This window comes from Athene noctua, chromosome 24 (assembly GCF_965140245.1).
Source record: "Athene noctua chromosome 24, bAthNoc1.hap1.1, whole genome shotgun sequence".
Lineage (NCBI taxonomy): Eukaryota > Metazoa > Chordata > Aves > Strigiformes > Strigidae > Athene > Athene noctua.
This window is the reverse complement of record NC_134060.1, coordinates 3492513-3511035: the sequence shown is the minus strand read 5'-3', so window position 1 is coordinate 3511035 and position 18523 is coordinate 3492513. Positions and strand designations below refer to the sequence as shown.

Below are 18523 nucleotides of genomic sequence, written 5' to 3'. Positions count from 1 at the left end.
CTCGAAAAGAAACAGCTCCTGCAGCTTGTAATTGGGAAACGCCCGGGGGAAACAGGAGGAGGGACCTGCCCTCAGTGAGGGTTCAATACTCCACGCTGGCCTGGGGTGACATGCCACCGGTCCCTGCAGGTGGGCCCCGGGGCAGCTGCCTGAGTCCTGGCCACAGCTGGAGCTGTTCCTCGGGGGCAAAGGGCCAACCCCCGCAGGGAACGGGGCCGAATTTTGACCCTGGCCTTAGCGCTGATAAGAGAGGGGCAGACACAGGGACAAACCCTGCTGCGGGCTCCTTGTGTCCAGCAGCTCTTCCCAGAGCTCGTCCTGGGGTGGAGGCAGAGCTCAGCTCCGCCTGGGCGGATCGTGTCCTCAGTGCCCGTTGGCTAATTGTTGCCAGGCGCAAGTAACATTATTTTTTTTCAGTTAGTCAGAGTCATATTTCTCACCCTCTTTATTTCTTCTAAGATTAAGTCCTTCTGGGAGGTTACTGAAGGGCTGCAAAAGCAGACAATAGCAATACTGCTATTATTTCTAGCAGTTTGAACTCACCCAGCGGCAGATTTCGTACCAGCCACCGACGGCGAGAGAAGGTGCTGGTGCCATGAGTCTCTCCGGAGCCCTTGCAGCAGCACAGGGGGAGATGGGCTTTTCTGGAGCCCTGTCCAGATCATGTCCCAGACTTGCCACGTACGGTGTCGACATGCCAGCTCCCGGGAGCTGCTGTGCTGACTCAGCTGGAACGGGATCCCCCAGCAGCGTAAATCGGTCCGTTCCAGTTAAAGGAACAGGGCTAGGCCAGTTTGTTCATGCTGGAGATCTGGCCCACAGTTATTAAGGTTGGTTACCCAAATGAATTAAAGAAGATGGGCTAAAAATATCTTCTGCAGATGGTGGAGAAATGCCCTCTTTCATTTTCATCAATCATTTATGCCAGTTTGATTAGAAACCTGTGCAATACAGTGCACAAAAAGGACAAGGGGGCACCATCACCGCACATCCATTGAGTTTTTGCCCCGTTGCTAGAAAACCCCCCACATCACCTTTCCACTCCAGCCTGAAAAGAGGGGAAGGAAATCCCATCAGATGAAAACTGCCAGTCCTGGGACTGGAGGTGACTCCAGCCCTTCTCCCCAGAAACACTCAATATGTGCAGAACTATTCTGTGTTATACCACAACGAGCAGAACTAGAGGGCGGCAAAATACCTCACAGTTAAACCAGGCAGTGGGTGACACAAAGCAGCAGCTTTATTAAAGGCTGGTTATTCAGGAGTGGATGCCTGGGCTGTTTGGAGCCGGGGTCTCGGTGTCCCCAGGAGCTTGGGGTGGTCCCTTGCACAGGACTCACAGGAACGTACGATCAAGACAACTCTTGACATGCTGAAGCTAAACCGAGGTCTGCACATGCCAAACATTAGCAGTAAACTATAATTCTACGCCCAAGGACACTTCCCAGCTGAAGGTACCAGGACATTCACACAGGCTGAGGTTTTAATACCCATCACACCAGTCCAAGATTTAGTGACACAAACCCAAGGACCTACCCGAGGAGAGGGGTGAGAGGGAGCAGAGGGGACCCAAACTGGCTTCATTACAGCTTTCCACACTGTGAAACGGACGCAGACAGAATTTCATTTTCCTCTGTCTTTGATCCTCTCTGATACCCAACACGGCGCCAGGGCATCTGCAAACACAACGTGTGGGTGTCCTAACAAAACACAGGATGCTGTTTTGCCCTTTATAGCGATGGAGAACCACACCACACAGCGAGAGCCTCGGCTCCTTGGTTGATGATGCAAGGAATGAATAAGCATGAACAAAGACACAGAAACTGGGTGTTATTTGTAGAAGTGAAGAGCAGAGCCCTCCACCCAGCGCCAGGGATACCAGTGCTCTCTTGCACAACTCAGCTCACATGCTGTTAGGTTTCTCTTTCTGGTGCATCTCTGTCATTGTGGGCGCTTATTCACCTCAAGCACTCGGGAAATGTCCCTTCATCTGCAGCAGGAAGGGGCTCCTGGTGCTGGGAGCAGCAGCACCGGGGCACTGGAGCAGGGATCCTCAGACAGGACCTCCCCGGAGCTCTGTGAAGCTCAGTAAACGCTCCTGTCCTCCACTGGCCGCCTGATAATGATACTCATTAGTAGTCCTTGGTACTCTGATTCGGGAGGAGATCCTTAGCTAAAGCTGATTTGAAAGCTTCCGGTTTGGTAGATGTTGAATAATTACTACAATTAATGAGTATTGCAAAAAAACCCCAACCTCCTCTTGGTGCTTTCATCTGATAAACTAAAGAGCAAACGTGCTGGAGCCTGACCCAAAGGAGAGGTGACACTAGCAGGGAACCCTTCCTGGCCTGGGTAGAAATGCCGGAGAAGGGCAGCGTGGGCAAACCCCGCAGCTCTGCCGCTCCGAGGGCGGGCGCTGGCGTTCGCAGGCCACGGGACCGCCCCCCGAGGCACGAGCGTGTGCCCGGCCACCCTCCGCCCGCCCGCTCACACCTCACACGCCGACGGACTCGAACGTTTCTGGCTCGAGTCAGCACAAACCAGCCACCGACTGTCCAGAGTGGCCGCCGCTCCCGAGGAAGCTGCTGTCTGTCAGCTCGAGCCCTTTGCAAAACACAAGCGGGTTCATACTTTCACACGACCTTTGTTCGCTCAGAGGTGAATCGCCTTCATCGCTCGTATCTTAATCTTCAAAAGGAACTGGTGGGCTCTGGGCAAAGAGTCAAGAATGCTTTCACATATTTGGGAGCTCCGCTTTACGCAACCTCTACAGCAACTCGCCTTTGCTGGAAGGGATGAACGATACTGAGCCAGTCAGCAAAACACCCACCCTCGGCAAGGTGACAGGGGGTGGTGACTGTCTGCTCTTACGCTGGCGTGAATCAACCAGCGTTTCCCCGCATGCAGCGGAGTTACCGTGATTTAAAACCTGACAAAGTCAAGATTACCCAGAACCTGCGCAGAAGGAGCAGCTGGTTCTCTGCCTGCAGCCCGTGAACAGAAAGGGTCTGGGTTAGGGAAGCCATTCGCACCGTGCTGACACTCCAGCCAGGGCAGTTCTCACCTGGTGAAACTTTGGACGGGTTGGTAGCTGCTGTCAAATCCAGAAAAATCTGTCATTGTTCTGCTGGGAACCCAAAGTTACGAGATGATTTTTGCTGTTGTAAATCAGGAGTAGCTCTACTCGTGTGACCGAGAATCAGCACCGTGTTTACACTGGTAGGAAGTTAGCCCCAAAATCTGAGAGCAACTAACTGAGGGATGAGAGGTCACCAAGAGCCCATGATGTTGCATGCACAGACCCCCTGCAGTTGCCTGCAGCCCCCCGAGCTGTCCTGCCTGGCTACCAGGGGTTCCCCAGGGCCCCTCCCCAGCAGCTCCCCGGGCAGAGCCTCGTCACAGTGCAAAAACCTGGAGTGAGTGCTCGGGCTGCTCCCAGCTCCCTCCACCAGCTCCCAGCACCGATTCCTCGTGTTCGGGCCCCTCTGACAGTGCAGAGGACACAGGGTGTCCCCGAACCACCTCCCCCCCTTGTCTCTCAGGGTCCTGGGTGCTCCCTCTCCCACATCCTCTGCTCTTACACGAGCAGCAAGCACCTGCGCATGACATCGGGGTTCACCCTCCCCGGGCGGAGGCAGCGCTGGCGGGGAGCCCTGCGCTCCCCAAGATGAGCAGAGCCCCCACCTGACACCTCAGGGCAACCAGGGGACCTGTAGGTTTTACACCCATCGATGCTACATGCTGGGGGAGTCCTGGTTGTGCCCATTTTTAACTGGAGCTGAAATTCTGTGATAGCAAGGCCGTGGGCACGGCCTCACAGATCCAAGACTGAATCAGAGACATCCGGCTGAAGAAGGAGTTTATGATGTGCAGATGAAGGAGTGCAGAGTGCTGGGAGAGATCTTCAAAGGTTGATAAGCCTTCAAACTTATCTGAGCCTCATCTTAGAGGCCCTCCTCATGGTGATAACAACACTTAAGTAATCCAAAATTCACTTGCCTAATGCGTTTCCACATTTCAAAACCCCCTTCCCAGGGGGGGTAGAGCTGCTCTCTCTTCCCCTGTCACGGGGCCCAGGTGTATCTCGCCGATACAGACAAGAACAGCAGAGGATGATGATGAGGAAAGAGGAAAATGCCTGGTTTTCACTGGTCAGAGGATTAATTAGAAAATACAGGACTCCCCTTGGTATTTTTTTGACCTAAATGGGAAGCAGCTGCAGGCAATTTTAGCCCAGGGGTGAAGGACTAGTGTCCCAGAGAGAGCAGGTGTGAGGGGTTCAAACAGCCAGCGCAGCACCTGGAAGCAGGTATGCACCTCCCCAAAAGATGGAGGCTGAGCGGCTCCTCCTGGGAGAAGAAGTAAACCAGAGCATTTCTTTTTGACTTGCTTAAAATTTCTCCAGATCTGTGTAACGTCATCCCTCCGTCGAAGGGATGCACCTGGATGCTCAGTAACCCCCACCCACCGTGGGGGGGAGGCAGAGGAGGAACCCAGGCGTATGCTGCCTGCATGGGGGAGGCAGGAGCTGCAGGCAGGAGCTGCAGGCAGGAGCTCACACCCCTTCACCAAGAGCCAGCTCGGACCCACAAAGGCCTCGTGCTGCGGAAGGGCCTGTGGTGCAAACCCAGCCTGGAGCCCTCCCTGGGCCTCACGGTCACCTCCCTGCCCTGGCGCCTGCCCGGCCCTTCCCAACTCCAACCTCCGGAGCTGGGTGAAAACAGTTCATTTCCCATCTTTGAACCTTTATTACTACGGAATATCCAAAACAACAAAACCAACAACACAGTTACAAAAGGAGTTCACGGAGAAATGTGAAGCAGCCTGTGTTTGAAATGCTCTGTGTCACCGTACTGAGTCAAATATAAAACAATGCATATTTATACATATATAAAATATAAAAGGAACAATACATCAGAAATGTATAAACAAGGGCTATGGAGGCCTTCGTGGTATTTACACTCAGAGATACGGCAGGGTTGGGGGGTGGGAGCAGGCAGTGTCCGTTTGACAGTGAGTTTTAAATGCATCTGTGAAAGTCTCTGTGGCCAGAGAGAAGCTCAGAGCTGGGCTCAGCCCTGCTGGAAATGGTTTGAAGGTTCTGCATGACCGGTGGTTTGGGAGAAAGCCAAAGCCGAGGGCTGGATCAGTCACGGGCCAAGGCAAACAGAGCAGAGGCAGTCCCCTGCCCTGCCCCAGCTCCGACAGCCGTGTTGGGGTAGCTGCACCGTCCCAGCTGTGAAACAGGAGGTCAGGCCCATCGCCAGAAGGGAATAAAATAAAATAAAAAATAATAATAATAATAAACTCAACAGAGAGAAGTTCCATGTTCACATCGATAACAGATCTTCCAAGCAGTCTCCGGCCCGGCCCCGCGAGGCCGAGGTCCTCCCCAGAGGCAATATTCAAGTAAAGGCAACAAGTTGAGGCACTAGGCTGAGCTCTGTTGGGTCAAACTTGCCGGCTTGGAGAGAAGTCCCAGTAAGTGCTGCCTGTGGCTCTTTATAGCTCCTTGAGGATGATCTGGAACTTGTCCTCGGCTTCCACCATGTCCAGGAGGAAGGCCATGTGGTTGCTGTAGTGCTGGATGATGTTGTTGTCCATGTTCACCAGGATCCTACAGGAGAGGGAGAAGGGCTGGGTCACACGCAGACAGAGAAAGGTTTGTGGAGCAGCTTAGTGGGGAGGGCTGGACACTCCCGCACGCTCAGGGTCCCCCATCATGAACTAGAAATAACATCACCGACAAAGCCTCGTGGCCCTCTCTGAAATGTCTCCACACAAAATTCCCATTCAGAGTCACCGTGTTAGATCGGCGTCGCGTTACCGCAGCCACGCTCCTCGCTGCCAGCCAGGCTGGGCTGCTCTGGGATCCCAGCCCCGGGCCGGCACAGGAAGGCACCTGCAGCGTCCCCATAACCCAACTTCAGGGGCTCAGCCCCTCAAATTAAAGCCACGATACAACAACAAAAAAAAACCCAACCCAACCTGCAGAGCTTTTCGCAATGCTACCCTTGACATGCCTAGGCCCAGCGTTTGCTACACAGGCAAATTAATCTGGATTACAGCAGGGTGTGAATTTAGAGCAGAACTGCTCACTCCTCACTTCTTGCCCAGGTGCTTTTAGGGGTGCGTTATTCTGAACAAGCTAAGACTCCCTGGGGAGCAGATGGAAGCCTTTCCCTCATCCAGCCCAACCTGCCACGCAGAGGAGCCCTGAGCGTTGCCCGGGAGCCCTTTCCGGGAGGGGGCTGAGGGTACGCAGCCAGCTGGGCCAGCCGGTGGCAAATTCCTCCCAGCGCTCAAGGGCACATCTCCAAAACCCTGCTGTAGCTCCCAGCTGTGCTGACCTGGAATGGATTACGTGGAGACGCGGGGAGAAGGAAACATTTCAACAGCTGATTTAAACCTGAGGCTGCAGTTCTGTGCCAGGCGAGAGCCCCGCGTTACTGTGATGAAAGTAACGGGGCAGCTTTGCATCACCCCACTGCGTTCCCATAAATCAGATGTGAAATTTGTAACCGTTTGGAGGAAACAAAGAGAACAAATTATCTTTCTCTTGCAGAAAGCACATCCCCTCCAGGTTCCTGCTGGGGTCATTAATGGGGCAATAGCATTAATTGTGCAACACTCCACAAGCCAAGATTAAAAACAAAAAAAAGAAAAGGCTGAGCATTGAACAAATCCAACTGTGCAACAAGCACAAACACGAGGCCCTGGATCCCTCTGGGGGATGCCTCTGGCCACAGCCCTGGCCCAGCGTGCCTCAACTGCAGAGGAGGAGGTGGGAGCTCTGTCCCCGTGTCCAGTCTGTGCTGGTGTCAGCTCTGTCCCCGGGCTCGACCCCGCGCAGCCTTTCAGCAGCACATAAACCTCTTCACCAACAGGCTACGGCCCGGCCAGGGAGGGGCACTGCAGCCAGCTCAGACACGGGGCCTGACGCTGTTCCAGGGGCTTCCTGGGGAATCGTAACCCTCCTGGCCACCCACCCCACCTCCCGGCACCGGCGAGGGGCAGCACTGGGGCTGCCTGCGGACACGGGGCTCAGGTCCCCAAGCCCGGGCGCCCCCAGGGAGCCGGTGCGGATTCCCAAGGGGGGGGGTGTCACAAAAAGCCTTGTGACAAAGCTGCCCCAGTTATCTCTGGCTATCTTAGTGCAGGGAGCCAGAGAAGTCACCTGGGCCTCTTGCTACTGCGCTTCCATCTGATTTCTCAACCACAAAAGATTCAAGGGAGTGTTGATTAGGAATCTGAGCCCTGTATTGTTTTTCTAGACCAAACCTCACCAAGATACGAAATTACTTATTATTGTTCTTGAGTCACCCTGGGACTAAGTTCACGCGAGTGAGCTCATCACACTGAGGAGGCCCGTGGCTGACAGTGGGTCCTCACCTGCTCTAAACCCAGGTAGTACCACTGAGCTTCACTGGTTTGCACCAGATGAAGATCTGACCCTCAAGCTGTAATTACCAAGAGAGGATTGTTTAGGGTGGAGCAATAGGATAAAATTATTCAAAGGAAAATTAAATCTGGGGGAGCAGGAAACAGTGTCTGACCCTGCCACCTCGTAGGCTGAAGAAAGTCTTGTATGTCCCCCACTCTCCAGCAATAACCTACAGCATCAGTCATGCCCAGCTTTCATTAAACTAGCTGTCAAATTTATTTAGTTTTTAATCTCATTTCCAGGTGTTGCCTTTTCATTAGATACCTCTTTGCTCCACCATTTTGGGAAGGAGATGGAAAGGACATCTGCCTGTTTTTCCCCCCAATCATTATTAAACAACATTTGCTCCTTATCAGATCAAGTAATAAACAAAACCAAAGCAAAACAAAGTAGAGGTGGCCTCTCCCCTGCAGCAGTGCCATTTCCTGGTCCACCTCCAAACTCATTAGTGCCCGGATCTCTCTTGCCACACAGATGCTCACAGTCAGCGGGTTCAGAAAACTCCAGCCCAAGCTGAGAGGAGTCGCTGTGTGGTGGCAGCCCGGTGACCTGGGATGGCCACATCACATGCCAGAACCACAGCTGACACACCTGAGTTTTGGCTCAGTCCTGAAGCTGTAATAATAAACTGAGCACCCCTGTCCTTCACACTTGTTCTTCAAGACCAGGCTCGAGGCATTCTCTGACTGAAGGTGTATGGGACAACCCGTCTCTTGAGGGTTGTCCCATACAGTCAGTGTTGCTCTTTTTATTTGGGGAAAAAATTTCCATTTCTGGGGCTAGTGGATGAGCAGCATCTGACGGCACTGAGGGCCCAGAGCTCAGGAACAGGTGGAAGAGCCTCCTGAGAAATTCAAATACCTCACTATGGCCCACCCCTCATCTTAAAATTAGGACCGTATCTGAAAATCCTCCTAAATGGGGAAAGGTTGTGGATTTAGAGGTGAGGGGGTTCTAACAGCTTCCCAGTTCAGTGACACCACCTCACAGCACAGAGGAGAAACCACCACCTCTCCCCCTCCAAGCTCCTCCAACCCTGCCCAAGGCAACCAGGTTATGGTGATGCTACACGAGTTGGGAGATCCCATCCGAGGAGCTTTAGGACTTTCTCATCTCCCTGTCACCAGAAAGCAAATGCAGAAGCAGAGCTTTGGCTTAACCTTCAGCTCCCAAGGCCTCTCCTTTCCTTGTTCTGTTCCCCCGCCTCCTGGGGGGGCCGTGCGGGTGAGAACAGCAGGGCTGCACGACGCGGGGCCTGTCGTCAGCCCGGCTTTTCTGCCTGTCTCTCCCCATGCTCAAACTCTGGACCAGGGCCAGCAACAACAATGAGTTCATCTCCCAGGCAGTCACTGGCTGCTTGCAAAGCCCGATTATATCTCGCTCGCTCTGCAAGAAGGGCTCTGGATATAGCTTTATGAAAATAAGCTTGGGAGTTTATGAGTTGTTCCCTTTCCATCAGCTGAAGGGAGAACTCACTGCCAGAGATGGGGACAACCCAGAGGGAGTTCTTAGTCCGGAAAACATTTCTGAAAGCAGCACAAGGCTCCACACCAACAGAAGACTCAGCGGCGGGTTCCCCCCCAGCCACGGGGGAGATCAATGTGGATTGGTCACTAATAAACACCACGTTGAAATCACTTGAGAAACCATTTCCCGTTTACTGCAAACCTCACCCCAGCAGAGCCTGACAAGCACCTCAACTGGGACCTGCATGTCTGTACTGGGGCTGCACAAGAGGCACCAGTGCCCAGAAGGGTCCAAGCCATCACCCCCCAAAACGAGTGTGAAGTTTCCTACCGACCTCCCTGCTCTGGGGATGGGATGGCAAAGCTGGGACCAGCCACCCCCCCTCAGATCTCCCCTCTTCTCCACTGGGGGTGCCCACACTCTTATGTAGCCAGTACAGTCTCCTTCTGGGCCAGGGACACTTAGGCACTTGGTTTGGAGAAGCAAACATTTATACCTCTCTGATGGCAGCAAGATAAGTTCTCCATAACCTCAGGCTTTCAGACTGAGACGCAAAGGATCACCCATTAAAAGTACCCAAACAATTCCTCCTTCATCCAACTTCCTTTTCTTGGGAGACTTTACACTCCAAACAAATATAATACAAACAAGCATTATCCCAAATCTTTAAAGCCCAGAAAGATCCGACTTTTATATGCTCCAAATAGCACAGACTCACATGGCTTTACTTTTTATTATCTTGTTAAAACGCTATTTCAGCCTATGGCAGGGTACCAAAGAGAATGGGGTTTTAGAGGCACTGCATGAAAGCAGATGAGAGATTAGCTTACCCTCTTTTGCATTTTTTGTAGACTTTATAAATGCTTTCTTCAGGAAGCCCATATTTTTCTGAAATCTGTGAGAGAAAACATGGCAATTCTTTGTACTTGTAAAATTAAATTCCTATGATAAAAATCAAAGATAACACTGAGCCAGGGCTATTCAGCCCCAAAGGATTCCCCCCTCCCTTTTACTTGAGAAAAAAAGGGTTGAAGCAATGATCTGAACAGGACGATTTGAACATGTCTGTGTCCTGCCGTGGGCAGATGGACAGGCTGCAGCTTGGCCTTGGTTCTCTTTCTGGCGGCTACTGCCAGGCCAGGAACCTTGGGGAACAATCTTCATTTTTTTCTCTCATTCCCTGGCCTGTTTGGGCCTTGATGCATCAACCTGCTGGGCACAGAGAGCGCTGAGCTCTTCCTTTGCTGGTGCATCCAAAGGTGAGAGAAACCACAGAAAGTGTTGGTCTGCATCTGCTGTGGATGCACCCAACTGCAGCTTTTGCTTCGTTTTTACCTGAGCTGCAAAACTTTCCTGCCAACCTCTCCTAGGCAGCACAGTTACAGTCTGAGGATGACGGGAGTTTTGTAGCTTTTTCACAAGCATTTTCTTTATAGGTTTTTGACTCTTTGTGGTGAAGGATGGGGGAAGGGAGAAGATGGCAAAGAATCCTCTGTGCTGACATTTTTCAAACTCTCTATTTTTAAAAGTTTGTAAAACCAACAGAGCTTAAAATGCAGCCATAAAGCAACCCCAAATCTGGGAGGTTTATTGTTTGTTTCCTTCCCAGCAATCTCCAAAGAGAGGGGGGTTATCAGAGATGCTGCTGATAATCATCACAGAAATATGTCTGTGTGCTCCTCAAACATAACCTAGGGAATTCCAGCATGAGGCCAGAATTGGCTTCAGAGTGCACATCTGCAGCCTTGAGACGGGAAAGGGAGTTTTACAATGGAAAAGATGAGTGTGTTGTCACGAGAGAAGACTTATGATCTGAACAAAACATCTCACTATAAGGTGTGTTCTTCCCTGCTGCAGCACTAAACACACAACCCATGCCAGGAGCTGTGGGTAGAATTCACCTGCTACTCACAATTTCCATTTCCATTCTCAAGAGAAAGCAGACATGAGATTTGAACAGTCTCCTATCCAGCTTCCTACATACCAAGTACCCTTGTCCCTTTTATCCGCAGTTTGTTCACGTGCTGCAGTTTTTTGACAACACTTACAGCTGTTCTGAGGCCCTGGAGATCTGGTGTCTTCAACATGAGAGCGTCAAACACTTCCTCTGACTCCCTCCGCACGTACAACAGGACTGGAAGAGAGAGAGCAGAGCACTGCGTCAGGGCTCTCCACCACAGCACGTTCTCAGAGGGATGCGGCCTCACGTGATTCAAGATCCAAGGTTACTTGAATCAAACGAGACACTACGTTCAGGAAGAGTTCCCATCCCAGGGGTTACCTCTCTGAGGATCTTCCTCCTTGGTTTGCTTTGGAGGTATCGGGTCAAACTCGTCTGTGAATGAAGCACCGCTCCGTTTTAAGGGCAGCCTAAGCAAAAGGAATACAATACTCTCAAGAGGACAGAAGAGTAGCAGCCAACAAAACAATTCCAGCCATTGAACTTTTGATTGAACGATTACTCCAACAAACATCCAGCAATTAATTATTGGTTCTGTAATTACGGCACCAGAGCTGCAAGGTCCTGCCTAAGGCGTACAGGGAGCTCAGGGAGTGCGGGCAGTGGTTTTGGTATCACACCAGAAACAAAAGCCTTTTGCACCTTCACACCATTGTTTCTCTATGGATATCACTAGACTATTGATATCACTGGATCAAGCCTAGGGTAAACACTGGTTCTCCTCACTCTGCACATTACGAGTGTGATTTCTACTTCATTCCGGTTTATTTTACAGCAATATCTGCCTCTGGCTACTTGAACCTTTCAGTGATAGGTCTGTGAGGTTTTTTTCCCTCCCCTCTTTCAAACACTATCGCAATAAGGACAGTCACTGAGCAGACTCTTGGCTCACTGGCAGGGAAGGAAACCTCTCTGTGTTTCTGCACCCCTTGAGTCCCTTCCAGGCCAAAGGGTGACACATATTTTGACACTCAAGGGCACCAAGGAGACGCTGCTGTGTTATTTTGCACCTGTAGATGTACACTGCCTATGGATATCAAACGGCCGTGACGTACGCAAAGAAACAGAGCAGCTGCTGGATACTGCTGCATCCTCACCTGTTTGCAGAGTTGGGAACAGCAGGAGGGAGCACCTTGAAACGGAAAGGAAACATTGACTTGTTAGTTTGCACAGTAACATTGTGGGCCAATGAAGCTGGGGAGAGGAAGGCAACATGGGCACATTTTAAACACGGTTTCCCTCCTCCCACTGCTGCATTTCTCCTACACAAACCCGATCATCTGTATGTGCTTCTTAGACTAAATGAAACCTGATATAAAGAACTTACCTAGATTCTCCTCCTCTGCCTAGAAGAGACCTGAACACATATCTAGCTAGACCGAAACACAGGTCATATCTCTCTCGGTGAGTCCTTTGGTTGTAAACCAGATTCTTCTAGACCCTGTTTCGGATGCTGACGTATCCGTACAGCAGCAGCAGCAGCAATAGGATGTTACAGTAGCATCACAGGTGGCTTTTTCCCCCCCTTCTGACAAACTGAGACAGTTGTTTCTTGAGGAAACACTGATGAGCTCTAAAGAAGGCTGGGTCTAGGTTTCCTCAGGCTCGACGGGACAGAGAAGGGCAGAGGACAAGTGAGAGATATCCCACACATGCAGGGACTGATATGGTTGCATTTTTCTATAGTTTACTTTCTGCTGATATTTTTCCTCCCACTCCAGTCCTCTGTGGAAGCTGCAGATGATACCTGTAAACCACAGGAGCATCTGGCTGGAAGGAACCTGGAGAGGTTATCTTGCCCATCACTGCTGCATGACTATCTAGGCCACTCCTGACAGCTACGTCTTCTAGTTCACCACATTTCCACAGAAGAATTGTGGTTTGGTTTTGGTTTTTTACATAACACAAGTCATGTCTGGGGGACTGATCAGTTTGAAAATGATGGTGGTGACAGATGAGGGCAACAGGTTAGTTGTTTTTTGAAGGGACTTACCGTGCCACACCTCTGCAGGTTTGAAAAATGGACGTTGGGGATAAACAGGACTGGCTGGGTTTCGAGGTCAGTCTCTGGCCTCAGGAACGTGATTTCATTCCCTCTGAAGCCAGAGAGCAAACAGCCTTTCAGACCTACAGATGGAAAGTCCAGTTCATCTCAGCTCAGACGGCAGTTTACGAGGCAACAACATGCAGACAGGGGAAAGCACCTGCCCAATGTCTCCCAACAGAAATATTAAAAATCAGACGGGACCCTGCAGAACCAGGTCTTCAGGGCTTGCCCAGTGCTGCCTCCCTTGGGGAAGGCTCCCTGCCAAGACCCCAGGACAATTCAGAAACTGGTTAGTATTAATAAAAGGCTTTGAGAGTCTTGGTAGGAGACCAGCCAAGGACCTGACTGACAAGGTATTTCTGAATGGTGCTGATCTCATCAGGCTTGGAAATACCCAGCGCCAGATCTTGTGGAAGTTAACGGACAAGCCTACATGGATTTCAACACGCTTCGGATCAGGTAACAAACACCAGCACTCACCATTGTTATTGGAGTCCAGGCATTTTCCTTTCCTCCTGAACTGTTTCCTTTCATCATCCCTCATTTTCCTCTCTGCTCCCTGTGGGGAAGAGAAGGCAAAAATTAGGACATTTGACAGTTCTAACACTGAGGGTCCACTGGCCACCTCTGGGAGGTAAGCACATTAAGGTAAAGGCAGCCTTTGTTCAAAAATGCTCATCTCAGACCTTCTACAAGCCATCCAGAACTTTCTGATACTTATAAATTAAAATAAAAACAAAATTTGCTTTTAAAAATAAAAAATGCTGACAAAAATAGCTGCGAGAAATTTTTCCATGGGAAGATATCTGAGGCTGGGTGAGAACCTCTAAGGAGATTCTCATCTCTTCTGCTATTTACAAACTTGTCAAAAATAGAGTTTGTTATGAGGCACAGTCCCATGTAGGTCTGATGTGGGGAAAACTTCCTAACGACTCTGCTCAAAGGCCTCAGCAGTGCAGACACATCCCCGCTGTTCTGTCTCACTCAGCTGAGGGGGTTAACCATCTCCATTCCTCAGCCCTGACCTCCAGGCTCTTCTAGATTCTCACAACCTTTCTGATCTTTCTCGTGGAGTCACTGGCCACCAGCTTAAAACTCCTCCTGGACAACCTGATGGAAAAGCAGTGTTCTACCTTATCACAAAATATCTTGATCTGGCAGACGGCGCGGTGCACCAGCTGGCTGGTTCCGTTGCCGTAGTCGTAAGTGTCTATCTGGAGGTTGAGCGGGACACCCTTCACTCCTTTCTGGGAGGAGAAGTCAGTGCTCAGGCAATTCACTCCAATAAATACCTGCAAATAGGAACAGAGATTGATACAGCTTGTTGGTGCTGAAAACATTATTCTCAAAACAGCAATGAGAGCAGTGGGTAGGATCAAAAGCAGCTACTGAGACACCCTTCCAACCCTTCCAGCGTCAGCCAAGCATGTGAGCTGTTGGTTTCCCACCTGAGCACAACCACTGTCCTCCCGAGCCACAGTCTCCCCCACACCTACTACAGCTCTCCATCTCCTCAGTAACACCCAGACTATCCACTCATCAGCTCAGGCAAGTCTCAGACCAGATGCAAAGTCTGCCTGGGGTTGTTCTTGATGATATTTCTGATCTTCCATTTGAACAAGGGACCCTCAGACAGCAGGGCCCTGGAGGGAGGGAGGAGGGCTAGACTACAGCTTCAGGAATTACAAATCATTGCTGCCAGTTAAATAAATATTCATCACACACTGGTCTCCTTTATCACTAGGATGGAGTTAACTCCAGTGGAAACTTCTGAAAAAAAAGCTGAGCACAGGCATAATCCACATTGTCTCTCCAAGTTACCAACTCATTTTTGTGATCTTAAAATTTTTCCTAGAGTCTGGAGACAGAATTACAGCTGGAGAAGCTCCCACAGCTCCCGCAGCAGGGCTTTGGCTGAAGATTTCAGCCCTGAAACCTAATGTCAGATCTAGTCAGTACCTATATATAGAAAAGAAAACCACTTCACTGTGGTGTGAAGTTTAATTGCAAGAAGAGAAGTAACAGGTGCTACAGACAACCCAAATACCTGACCCCTCCTGTCTCGGCTCCCAGCCCTCAGCAGCTCTCTGAAGTCTCACCTTTACCTGCCCCAGGCCAGTGCATGTACAGAGTTTCTGCTAAGAGTTAAATCCAGTTTTGCTGAGGTTCCCCCAAGGGCTTGCCACATACCTGACATATTTCCATTTCTGACAACTTTGCCTTGAAGACATTTGTTAACCTCTTGGGTTGTAAAAGACCAAGGTCGCCTTTGGGCTAAAAGAAGGGCTTATTGAGATCCCAAAGCAAACCAGAGTTTTCCCAAGCTACCAGCTTCAGAGAGATGGGGTATTTATGCTTTTCTTTTTTTCTTAGTTACTTCATCTTTTTTTATACCTTCCTTTCAATCCGCACTAGAAACAAAGTGTTAATGAGAGACTCTGAAGAGATGCAGAAGAGACATCAGAGCTGGAAAGATGTTGATATAAGCTTTATGGATTTTTTAAGGTCAAAAGGGATCTTGTGACCTGCCTGGCTCCCTTCCACATCACACAAGCCACAGAAGGGTGGTCAGTCATTTCTGCATCAAAATGCTGCCTTGAAAGGAGCGTCTTTGTTCCCTAAGCTGTGGTTTATTTAAGTAGGCTTCACCTACATGTGAGTAAAGCCCTGATCTAGGCTGCCTGCTGCAAAAGGCTTTCTTCAGAGTTATCCATCAGCACTAAAAAAACATCTCTGAGCCAGTCTCAGGTGTACCCAGAGTGTCTATTAGCTAATGGCAATGCTTAAACACACAGAGAAACATGATGTCCTTCCCCACTGTCCTGGCAGACAAACACTACGTGGGGCCACTGGAATGGCATTGTTTGGATTTGAAACTCTGTCTTTCAGCTGAGAAGTGGGGGGAGCATGCCTGGGCTGTCAGAAAGGAGGCTACAGTTTTGCTGTGGACCAAGGCTTCCTGTATCCCTTCCACAAGCAGTTTGTACCTTTGCTTCTTCGTGGATGTTCCACACGAAGGACAGAGCGTTGTAGGCTAGCTCCTCGATGTTCTGCACTGTGTTGAAGTTTTCTTTACAGTCAGCTGAAATGCAATTGGAGAAGCAGTTTATAATGGAGAAGCAAAACTGGTTACATTCCCTAGGCTCTCCACTCCCCCAGAGGCTGGCTCTGACTCCAAGGCTAAAAGAAGCCTTGTAATATGACAGAGGCCGTCCTCGATACCACTGGATCAACCTTCGTGTGTGTATGTGAGGGATAGGCCAGAAATGACTCAAAACTATTGGCTGGTGATTGCTATTTGAGTAGTGATGTTATGCAAAGTCAAGGTAGATTGCTTCTAAATTCAAGCTGTGTGCCTCACTCTGAGCTCAGCTAGACAGACAAAACCTCCGGCCAAGCATAACACACTGTAAAGCCTGTGTGGTGGCAGTGGAGAAGGACAAGCAGTAGCAAAGCCTTTTCTAGCTCAGATTCCTAGAATCCAAGAGGCCATGGGTCACATCTGTAAGAGAGAGAATTGTTCAGCAGTTTCTGTCTCTCAGTCTGAGGCGGTTCTTTGATGTATCTTGGTCCCTACACTTGGGAAACACCATCTTAAACCTGCAAGAGCTCCTCAGCCAGAAAGGATCTGAAGTCAGCAGATCAGCCTGCTCCTCCCTGCTTTCCCCCAGGCCAGATTCTGGAGCTTCAACTTCTGTTACTGTCTACTGGAAATGCAGTAAAATGGTGCTAGAAATTATCAACCCCTCCCAGCCATTGCAATCAGTCAGCCCCGCTCATACCAACATCAATGACCCTCTGCTTGGCCGTGGGCTGGCGGGAATGCCAGTGCTTCCAGAACTTGAGCTGCTCCGTCGGGATCTTTTCATTGTCAAAAACAATCATCACAACACTCTGTAACACAGCGACCATATCCCATATCAGAACACACAGCAGGGTAAGGCTTGGTGCCCTTGCTGCCCTTTCCATCCAGTGCATCCAGGCACTGGCCAAAGGCAGCTTAGTGTCACTGTTAATGTTTTATAGCTGGGGAAACTGAGGCAGGTGAGGGAAGGGACTCGAACACGGGCAGGCAGGAGGCAGTGGCAGAGCCAGAAGCAAAACTGAGATGCCCTGTATGCCCCCTAATTGCACTGCCCATGCATTTCCATTGACACCAAGGCGTACAAGGATCCTGCACTGGAGGGACATTAACAGTGCTGCAGCAAGTATCAGGCTGGGAGAGCCTAAATGGTTCTAGACGTTCTTAGTTTTAGGAATCCTGTAAGTCTTGAGATGTCCAAAGACTAGCCCTTAAATACTGCCCAGGATTGGAGGACCAGGTTTCTTTGCTGGGAATTCAAGCTCAGTTTAGTCTCAGGGGTGGAGCAAGATGGGGAACCCCTCTCTAGCTCAGAAGTCTTCCCACCAGGGCATCCAGCCAGCCACTGGCTAGGGAGGACTTTTGTGCATCCCCGACCTTACTGTGAAAGGTTTCAACTGCCAGGTAACATGAAGGCTGCTGCTGTGCATCAGAGGATTAGCTTGCTATGAGTGAATCCATCCCATTCATTGCTTTAAGCCAACATGAGCCACAAAGCCATTACCGTTCATGTTCAGCTCTGTTCCCAGGCCAGTACAATTGCTGGATGTCTGATTACAGCGTGTGTCAGCAAAATTGTCAGCTTGTCTCTTACCTTCACTTTATTTGAGGACAAGTGTAAACATTTGCTGTCTCCAGCTGTCCGCAGCGTGATGGGGTAGAACTGTCCTTTGTTGAGGTAGGCCATGGGAGAGTCCCCAGACTTGATGTGAATGGCTTTGGGTGACCCCAGAGTGTATTCAAAGTCACTTGTATGGAACAAAGAGAGAATGATGAATAAGCACACGCTGCCATTTTACTCCAAAAGCAAAACAAGAGACATACAAGTCCCTACCTCTACAGGTTACAGACACTGTACACACAGGAGTCTCTGCCCTGTTCCCCATCTCACACGCCCCTACACCATCGAGCACCTCCCAGCACAGCACATACTGATCCTCCCCAACACCCTGAGGAGCAGCAGTTCTCCGACAGCGTCATTTCACCCTCTGGTTTTGGATTAAAAAAACCCCCTGTACATTACTGTAACTGGTATTTTTCTGTGGATGGCTACCAGAACCATTGCACAATCAAAAGCCTAAACCAAACCAAACAAAAATAGGTACCTGTGATGAGACTTTTACAACATCCTAAACTCAGATTCCTGTCTCCAAATTCACACCTATTAATGACTGACCCAGGAAGACTGTGTCCTAATGGGTCCTGTAGAAACAGGAGGACCTGGAGGACACCGACATCTGCTTGTTCCTCCAGGTGCTTAAAAATGGACTTAGAAGCCCAGCTTGTTGAACTCTCAGTCTGCTGGGCACTAACTTTAGTCTTTACAGAAAAGATTTCTAGCGTTACACAGAGGAAGGTGTCACTGTTGATAAATTTAAAAGAAGAGCCTGATTTTCAAGAAGCCCTGTTCTTGGGCATTCCCCAGCACCTATGAGCATTCAAACCATGAGGCCATAGCTCAAGCTGTTTTCTTCTGTGAGGAATCTGTGCGAGCCACCACCTGTACACAAGCCTTCACACAGA

The 18523-nt window shown here is 50.1% G+C and overlaps 1 protein-coding gene across 1 annotated transcript in view; it reads right to left on the bottom strand.

The window, feature by feature from the left end:
- Positions 1-5422: 5422 nt before the first annotated feature.
- The window catches only part of GRHL3 (grainyhead like transcription factor 3), a 28424-nt gene continuing 15323 nt past the window's right edge, over positions 5423-18523 (bottom strand). The window contains exons 6-16 of the mRNA XM_074926114.1: positions 17595-17748; positions 16701-16812; positions 15906-16000; positions 14052-14210; positions 13399-13477; positions 12865-12998; positions 11969-12003; positions 11193-11281; positions 10960-11045; positions 9742-9806; positions 5423-5617 (exon numbers count right to left, since the gene is read on the bottom strand). Of these exons, the coding sequence (XP_074782215.1) occupies positions 5503-5617; positions 9742-9806; positions 10960-11045; positions 11193-11281; positions 11969-12003; positions 12865-12998; positions 13399-13477; positions 14052-14210; positions 15906-16000; positions 16701-16812; positions 17595-17748 (1123 nt within the window). The 3' untranslated portion in view covers positions 5423-5502. The remainder of the gene's footprint in view (positions 5618-9741; positions 9807-10959; positions 11046-11192; positions 11282-11968; positions 12004-12864; positions 12999-13398; positions 13478-14051; positions 14211-15905; positions 16001-16700; positions 16813-17594; positions 17749-18523) is intronic.